At 43.2% G+C, this 9,244-nt stretch overlaps 1 protein-coding gene across 1 annotated transcript; it reads right to left on the bottom strand.

The window, feature by feature from the left end:
• Positions 1-475: 475 nt before the first annotated feature.
• SPINK2 (serine peptidase inhibitor Kazal type 2) lies at positions 476-8,696 on the bottom strand. The gene is made up of 4 exons (XM_010966112.3): positions 8,452-8,696; positions 7,568-7,611; positions 1,451-1,560; positions 476-692 (listed from the first exon to the last, which is right to left on the bottom strand). Exons 1-4 carry the CDS (start codon positions 8,528-8,530, stop codon positions 647-649), a joined length of 279 nt encoding a protein of 92 aa, XP_010964414.1. The 5' UTR covers positions 8,531-8,696; the 3' UTR covers positions 476-646.
• Positions 8,697-9,244: the final 548 nt, after the last annotated feature.

The following is a 9,244-nucleotide window of genomic DNA, read 5'->3' as shown; positions in this document are numbered from 1 at the left end:
TGTCCCCTGGGGAAAAATCACCCAGGGTTGAGAACCACTGCTCTAAAAGGAGGAAAAAGGTAAATTCTTGCATTAACCCTGAAGGAAAACTGTATTCAAAGGAGATATGGAATATTTTACTCTCATGATTCTTTGACTTTACCAGCTCCGGCTAAAGTCAGCTCCAAGTATTTCACAGTTATTTGCCCTGTGCAGAACACCATACCAGCTACACATACATTAAATATCCAAGATTCAGGGAAATGCAGAAGAAGAATAAACTTTGCCCTCTCAACAGTGACTCCACTCCTCCCTTAGTGAAATTCATCTTTGCCTCACAGGAAAGGAGCCACGTGAGTCTACTGAGTGGGAATAGGTATTCAGTAGAGAACAGTGGTAACTGGTTACACTGCTGATTTTATTCCAGATAAATAAAGTAACACATAAGTTATCTGGGCAATGAGCTTAACTCAAGGGAAAAAAGGCAAGAAACAAAGATTTTTTTGTTTGTTTTAATTATCAGCCACTGCCCATAGCTCTCTTCCACACTTCATCTCAGAAAATGTGGGTTAACAAATTTCACACAAAGAAACATAGGAAAAGAAAAAAAGGGAAAATGAAGTTGATCTAGTGTGCGGACAAAGGTGGTCTTCTGTAAACTGCTCCATCAGCATGGTCCACTTCGGATTATTTTTATATCATGACCATCTTCCCTGCAAATTGAAGAAACCATTAAAAAGACATTTATTCCCAACCATCTTGAAACCATCCCACTATTTGTATTAGAAAGACCCACGGCATTATACATTAGATTCTTCCAGGGTGACGCTTACTTAATCATTTTTAAAGCTGAATCTAGGAAACAATGAGGGCGAAAGCCCAACTCTACTATGTGTTCCATCACCCCAGGGCACAGGGAGTTACCCCCGAAGAATCACTCAGAGAGGACCTAGTAACTCACCGAGGTCAGAGAACGGAGCCCTGAAATACAAAGCAGCTCACCTGGAGGAGGAGTCATGGCCATCTGAGCTGGTCAGGTGTGTTACGTGGGAGGGCATCAGGTGTAATACACTTGTACTGAGCATTCTACCAGGGAGACTTATTAAGACCTGTTTTCCAAACAGTAGTGCAGGGTGTGTGGGTCACCTGTATATGCCCTCTGAATTTAAAAGAACATTTACCGTTCCGCAGAATTTGACTACTAAATATAGTCTTCATTTGGGGAAACAGCACATCCCTGGAGAGTAACATCACTTAATTATCTGATTAATCACATACCTCATTCTCTAACACTGACCTAGAAAATACACTGAAGGATTCTGTGTCCTTTTAAGTGTCAGTATGAAAACAGAACTACTATGTCACATTTGATTCTTATGTCCAAAAAAAGAGTCACAGCTTCCTAAGGAATCGAAATGCAAGAAAAGAATTGAAGAAAACTTGGCTAATTTATACTGTAAAATTATGTTACCTGATTTTCATGCACAGAGTACACTCATTGGGGTAAGTGGACATGTCGCTTCCACACACGGGGCTAAAGTCTCTGGGACATCCTGGTAATTTATACTGATAGCAATTTGGCTGGAAAAGAGAAAGGGAAACAGAAATTGGAGAATAACCTGAGACATTCTCATCACAAAATAGCTCAGGGGAGGACAAAGACCCAAGTATTCCTGGATTTCCTAGAAACATCCTACAGAAAGGTTTCTATTCTCCGCAAAAAAAAAAAAAAAAAAAGTTTTTTCTAATGTAAAAATCTGTGCAATGTTGAAGCAATGGATCAATACATGCTTGTAAGAAAAGGACCTCAGAGGAAGGTTCAGTCTGGCTGATTTTCAAATGAAAGTCCAGGACATGCCACCGTACCTACTTGACTATCCTCCAGCTTCAAAATTTGCTCGTCACTACCATCTCCACGTGAATATCCTGCCGCCTGCCACCTCAGTCCCTGGCATAATGCCCAGACGCACTGGAGAATCTAGTCTTCTTGTCGGGACTTTTAAGATACTGGCATCTAAGCAGCAGTGCTCAAGAAAGCAGTAGGTTCAGAACTGGACTTCAAGGGTTGTCATATGCTTCATTGTGTCTGCCCCACAGATATGCTAAAGTCCTAACCCCCAGTGCCTCAGAACGTGACCTTATTAGGAAAGAGGGTCTTTATATAGATAATTGAGTTAAAATGAGGTTAGTAGGGTGGGCCCTAATCCAGTATGACTAGTGTCCTTATAAAAGGGAAAATCTGGACACAGAGTCATGCGCAGAGGGAAGATCATGTGAATGCACAGAGAGAACGTGATCTACAAGCCAAGGATTGCCTGAGGCTACCAGAGAGAAGGAGAGAGGGATGGAATAGATTGTCCCTCGCACCTCTTGGAAGGAACCAACCCTGCCACACCTTGAGTTTAGACTTCTAGCCTCAGGAACTGGGAGATAATCCAATTTCTATGGTTTAAACCATCCAGTTTGTAGTAATACGGCAGCCCTAAGAAACTGATACTGGGTCATGGAACTCAACCCTCAGATTTGATGGGATTGAGGCCAGAGGGGTCATACATCTTGCTCAGGACCACAGTCTCCAGCAGGGCCAAGACTAGAACTGGTCACAGTGAGCAGACCATCGTGTGCAGAGTCCCACTGTAACAAAAGGTGAAATACAGGGCCTGCTGTATTTCTGTTTTGTTTTAGTAAATAGTGATCACCTTTTCTCACTTCTGAGTAAGTCACCCTGTTTAGCACTCTGAATAAATGAAATATACCTTTCCATTGATATTATCTGGATTCACAGAGACCTGAGCAGGGCTGGCCATGGGCCAAACTCTGAAGGAACTTTTTTTTTTTTTGCCCCTTTCTACCCACCGTTCAGTCCTCTGTGCTCCACTTAGGAGCCTGATGTGCTCTGGCTGCCCCAGGCTCACTGAGATGCTGCCTTCCAGGGCTGCTCTCACAGGGGAGTAGAGGCCCTCTTATCCCAGTGAGACTGAGACAAGCGGTAACTGGTCATTTCATTGAAAAGGTGAATTAAAGCAAGGAAACAATAATAAAAAATAATATATACCCTAAACATTTTATCTTGAAACATAGAAATGAAAACAAAAATTGCCAATCTTTTGATGTAAGACAGTGACAGGGCACGTGGCCAGCTGGAATGCTACCTACTATAAGATACCCTTTCTTGCAGCTAGGTGTGACCATGTGATTAAGGACTGACCAATGGGATATAGGTGGAATTATTGTGCAGTAGCTTCTGGGAACCTCCTTTAAAAGAAAGTTGGTGCCTGTCCTCTGCTTCCTCCAGTTTTTATCCTTCTTTGTCCATTCCTCCGTCTTGCTGCTGGGTGCCTGGAGTTCTCACCTTTATCTTACAGACCAGGAGGATGAAGGCCACATTCTAGGATGAGCAGTGCTGTTAGCTGTTATTCTGAGTTGTTGTTACTTGCAGCTGAATTTAATCCTAACTGACACAAGACACAAGACCTTTCCTTTGAATGTTTCAACTAGTTAGAGTTCTGTGTGCTATCACTGCAAAAATCATACTCAGAATAAATCACCTGTGATTTCCTGTTTTGGCTTCTTTAAAATGGGATTTCTCGACCCCATTCATATTTTGGACGAGGTAATTCTTTGCTGTGTGAGGCTGTCCTGTGCATTGTAGGATGTTTAGTAGCATCTCTGTTCTTTATCCACTAGATGCCAGTAACAGCTCCCCAGTCATGACAACCAGAATGACAATCTGAATGTCTTCTGGGGAGTAAAACTCCCTATTTAAAAATATGGTGAGACTTTTAAGACACTGGCATACCAAGGAAATATACAATTCTAAAAAATCTTTTCCCAATTATTTACAGTTGTTTTACCTACACCTAATTCAACAGCAATTTTTTTTTTAGTAATTCCTCCTTTAGCAAGTCTTTCAAAAGCATCCAACACAGTTCTTATATAAACTGCTTTATTTCTTCACACTCATGTTTATGCTGTCTACATTTTTTATTAAAATAAGAGTGGAGGCTCACGTAACAGGCTTGTGAACACACACATGAGTCTTGGTAAGAACGTAACTCCACTGATGAGAAATACATTCTACTGGCATCCAGGAGAGGAGTCATACAAGACAGTAGTCCATCTACAACCAGTGAGTAATTGATCTGCTGTAGGAACTGTTCAGAGAGACAGGGGAAGGTTGTATGTGAGCTTGCGTAAATGGAGGGTGGCTGATAGAGTTTCTACTGTTATTATTCCCATTTTCTGAAAGAAACTCAAACTCAAGAAAACTGAGTCATATGACCAAAAGTATTATTGAGCACCCATGAAGTGCTGGAGACTGGGCAGCAAACAACAAGTAAGACATCATCCATGACACTGAGGAGTATATAGCCCAGGAGGAGACGGGCAGTTACAATTCAGTGCTATGCTGGGCTAGTAAGGAGCACCAGGTCTGGGGTCAGAATGCCTGGGATGAACCCCTACTGGTCACATTGCCATGCGACTTTGACCAAGGGGATAGCAATGGTAACTACCTCACAGTGCTCTAAAAGATTAAACGAGTTATTCTACATAAAGCATTTAGAATGGTGCTTGGCACACAGTAAATGGTATACAAGTATTTACCGTTGAAGGAAACCAGTATATGTCACCCTGAAAATATGGCTCTATGTCATAAAAATTATTCTGAGCTAAAGGCAGTTAAGAAGCAGATTAATCGCTTCTTTTTCTGTTTAAAGGCAGGATATAAATTCTCCTTTACTGGAAATGACTCTGGACTCTTATCAGCCCAGAGATGGCACCTGAGAAATCTGCAAACAAATCATACTCCATTAGTTTCCTCCTATATATTATCTTCCCACTGTTGGCCACCCTTGGAAGCCTAAAATCATTTTCCTTTGTCCAGTCATTTTTCTACAAATGTATTGCTCTTTTTTTTTTATTGAAGTATAGTCAATTACAATGTGTCAGTTTCTAGTATACAGCATTATGTCCCAGTCATGCATATATATACATATATTTGTTTTCATATTTTCCATTAAAAGTTATTACAAGATATTGAATATAGTTCCCTGTGCTATACAGAGGAAATTTGTTTATCTATTTTTATATATAGTGGTTAACATTTGCAAATCTCAAACTCCCAAATTTATCCCTTCCCACCCCCTTTCCCCCAGTAACCATAAGATTGTTTACTATGTCTACAAGTCTGTTTCTATTTTTGTAGACTTCATTAGTGTCCTCTTTTTTTCTTTTTTTAGATTCCACATATGAGTGGTATCACACGGCATTTTTCTCTTTCTGGCTTACTTCACTTAGGATGATGATCTCCAGATCCATCCATGTTGCTGCAGATGGCATTATTTTATTCTTTTTCATTACTGGGTAGTATTCTCTTGTATAAATATACCACAGCTTCTTTATCCAGTCATCTGTTGGTGGACATTTAGGTTGCTTCCATGTCTTGGCTATTGTATATAGTGTTGCTGTGAACATTGGGGTGCGTGTGTCTTTTCAAATTAGAGTTCCCTCTGGATATATGCCCAGGAGTGGGATTGCTGGATCATATGGTAAGTCTATTTTTAACTTTTTGGGGAATCTCCATACTATTTTCCATAATGGCTGCACCATACTACATTCCCACTGTAGTGTAGGAGGGTTCCCTTTTCTCCACACCCTCTCCAGCATTTATCATCCATGGACTTTTGAATGATGGCCATTCTGACTGGTGTGAGGTGACACCTCATTGTAGTTTTGATTTGCATTTCTCTGATAATCAGTGATACTGAGCATTTTTTTCATGTGCCTGTTGGGCATTTATATGTCTTCCATTGGAGAATTGCTTGTTTAGGTCTTCTGCCCATTTTCGGATTGGATTGTCTGGGGGGGGTTGTTATTAAGTTGTATGAGCTGTTTATATATTCTGGAGATTAAGCCTTTGTCAGTCGCATCATTTGCAAATATTTTTTTCCCATTTCGTAGGTTGTCATTTTGTTTTGCTTATGGTTTCCTTTGCTGTGAAAAAGCTTGTAAGTTTAACTAGATCCCATTTGTTTATTTTTGCCTTTATTTCTATTGCCTGGGTAGACTGTCTTAGGAGAATATTGCTAAGATTTATGTCAGAGAATGATTTGCCTATGTTTTCTTTTAGGAGGTTTATAGTGTCTTGTCTTATATTTAAGTCTTTAAGTTATTTTGAGTTTATTTTTGTGTATGGTGTGAGGGAGTGTTCTAACTTGACTGATTTACATGCTGCTGTCCAGTTTTCCCAACACCACTTGCTGAAGAGACTTTTTCTCCATTGTATATTCTTGCCTCCTTTGTCAAAGATAAGTTGACTGTAGGTGCTCTTTGTTAAAGATGCTATATTTGCCAGAATTCTAAGCCACCTCTTTGAGTTACTCATCTCTGAGTGCTCCCATATGTATGCATCAAGCACTTATTAATAAATGGCTGTTTGTTTTTCTCTTGTTAATCTGTCCTATGTTATGCAGGCCCAGCTGAGAACTTAGAAAGGTAGAGGAAAGATTTTTTTCCTCCCCTACACTAACATGGTGATTTTGATGATGCTGTATAAGTTGAATGGAAGCACAGAGAAAATGTGTTTATGTCTGCTTTGGAGGAAGAAAACAGGATGGGAAGGCTTCCTGGAAAAGGTCTACACTGAATTGAATATTCAAAGTTACCTAACCCACTGAGGTCAAATCCTTATAGGTATAATAATAGTATCTGTCTATCTTACAAGGTCATCGTGAGAATTGAGAGACTGAATATAAAATGAACAGTGCCAGGCCAGATATTTAAATAGAACTCTGACCCACAACCTGCAGCAGCCCACCCAGGAAACCAACTCATTATTTAGAATGACCAGCCCAGGAAGCCACCTGCTATAAGTCGGACGTGGCAGGAGTCAGATGGCTACCTCAAGTGAAGTCCAGGAAGCCACACAATAACCTCTGTAACAATCAGCCCAAAATGGCCAGGGCTTGAGTAATAACTATTAGCTTCCCTAAATTTTGTCCCCACTTCCAACTTCCAACCAATCAGAGAAAACCAAATACGCACTCCCAACCAATCACATAGCATGCCTGCGTCTAGTTAACCAACCTGCAGCTTCCCCATGCCAACAGCCTCAATCAGGGCACACCTGAAGTCTTCCCTTTTCCCCATTGTAAAGCTTTCCCGCTCCTCTGCCTTTGAATCTCAGCCCAAATGCAGGCGGCTTGGCTGACTCACTAGTTCCATCTAGCTCTATAACTAGCTTTTGCTTGTTCTCATTTGGCTGGTCTTCCTTTAGTTCCACAGAATTTAATTTGATAATATATATCAAATGTCTAGTACAAAGTATAATCTTTAGGCCTAGGACCTTCTGAATCATTAAAGGAAATATTGAAGGAAACAAAGCCCTGGGGCCTTCAAGGCCTGACCTAATTTTCAACCAAAATTTACATTGTGATCTGTGTCCAAAGCCCTGCCTGCGAATCTGGTTGCTAGAGAAGCACTCAGTGGTTTCAAAAGTGGCAGGTCAGACCTGAAAACCAGCCTCCAGCCCAAACTGTTGTGGGCTTCACTGTGTTAGTAGAAACAATACAAGTGGTTTCCTACTTACCGTTCTGTATTCTGAAGTTTCACCAAACTGAGTGTTCAGAGAGGCTGCAAGAAGGAAACAGACATTTTAAAGGATGAGATTAAAGTTAATTCTTGTTCATAAGGAATTTTAAAAATCCGGCTGGTGATTTATACAGGCCACACCTTCTCCCTTTCCCTCAGATACCAAGCTTCTTTCAAGCCATCCTCCCCACCCCCTCCAAAAAAGGATATTCAGTTGTGTTCTGACACCCCTCCTAGCAGGCCCACAGAAATCATTGGTACTGGTTCCGTAACTGACCACCCTAACAGGATTACTTGGGGAAGGACTTTACAGCTGCGGAACAAAAATCAGAGAAGTAACTCTTAATTCACGATATTCTTTTCCTCTGCGGCTCAGAGTGATAAACATGAAACTTAACATTAGGTGTTAACCATTTTAACTACAGTTTACATGGGTGGCAAGTCTGGCTGGACTAAAAAGCCCCTTTTTCATGAGCCCCAGAGTGCCTGGCACGCTTAGCATTCACAGTTCCTGATTCCTGTACATCTCCTGCCGAGGTCTGTACGGCTCCTGGGTCCATAAACACCCAACTCCGGATCGTGGGCGCCAGAAAATCCGCTTGAGGGGAGAATGAGCAGACAGCAAGGTGTCACTAAGAAGATGCTGGGAACGAAGCCCAAGCAAGAATTAAAGAGGGCTGCTGGCTGCACAATGCCATCCCTCCACACTCCCAACTTCGAGTCCCTCGAGGACCGCAGGGCCGGCCCGGAACCGCCAGTAACGAGTGCGGCCGAGCGACGCCAAGGCCCGGTTCCGGGGAGCGGCAGCTGCGGCGAGATCCCCATTTTGGTTACTCCTCGGCCGGCCGGTCCTAGGGCAGCCGGCCGAATGGGGAGCATTACCTGCCGAGTCCCACCAGACCAGGAGCAACGGCACCAAACGCAGCGCCGCGAGCCCCATCCTCCTTCCGCGGCCGGCCATCGGTCACCGAGCTCTTCGGCGCCCGCGCGACACGGAGGGCGCCCTTGGTTCGGACACGCGACAGGGTGGGGCGAGGGAGGGGCGGTAAGCGGAGGGAGGATGGGGCGGAGGGGAGATGAACCAGGCAGGTAGGAGGAGGGGGAGGAGCAGGAAAGGATGGGGGGCGGGGCGGCAGAAGGGAGGAAGGAGGGACAGGAAGCTAGAGGAGAGGTGGTTGCTAGACCTCAGCTCCTCGCCCCGTGGAGGACGGGAGTAAACGATTATGGGGACCATCTCTCCCTGCAGCGAACAAGAACCTTGTAAGAGCCCTGGATGGCTCTGTCAGTCAACCTCAGTTTCTGAGCGTCTGCTCTGTCCCAGGAAATGTTTTGGGGCTGAACTCAGCAAAGGAGGTCACTGCTCTCAAGAAGCTTTCTAGTGTAGGTGCTAGGGACGGGGTGACACAGGGAACTCCAAAACAAGTGAATACAATACTTCCTAAAATTAAGTGCTAGAGAATGGTGGGGGCAGGGAAAGACTTCCATTGGAAGATCAGAAAAGGCCCTTCAGAGGTGACATTTAACCTGAAAGCTGAAGGATGAGAGGGAAGCCTGGTGAAGACCTTGGTGACAAACATTTCAGGCTCACAGAAAAGCAAGAGCAGAGATCTGGAGGCAGGAGCCAGTTCAGTGTGTTCAGCTGAAGCCCTGGGTGAAGGAGGGGGAAAGGTGAGGG

This window comes from Camelus bactrianus, chromosome 2 (assembly GCF_048773025.1).
Source record: "Camelus bactrianus isolate YW-2024 breed Bactrian camel chromosome 2, ASM4877302v1, whole genome shotgun sequence".
In the NCBI taxonomy this organism is placed as follows: domain Eukaryota; kingdom Metazoa; phylum Chordata; class Mammalia; order Artiodactyla; family Camelidae; genus Camelus; species Camelus bactrianus.
The sequence above is the reverse complement of the archived record's forward strand: the minus strand, read 5'-3'. Positions and strand labels throughout refer to the sequence as shown.

What these genes read in the sequence shown, in the direction of transcription:
- SPINK2 (XM_010966112.3), bottom strand. Translation starts at nt 8,530, where the DNA reads ATGGCCGGCCGCGGAAGGAGGATGGGGCTCGCGGCGCTGCGTTTGGTG. An exon ending in GGTCTGGTGGGACTCGGCAG is followed by an intron (nt 7,612 to 8,451) that starts GTAATGCTCCCC and finishes TCCTTCTTGCAG; the next exon opens with CCTCTCTGAACACTCAGTTT. An exon ending in AAACTTCAGAATACAGAACG is followed by an intron (nt 1,561 to 7,567) that starts GTAAGTAGGAAA and finishes TCTCTTTTCCAG; the next exon opens with CCAAATTGCTATCAGTATAA.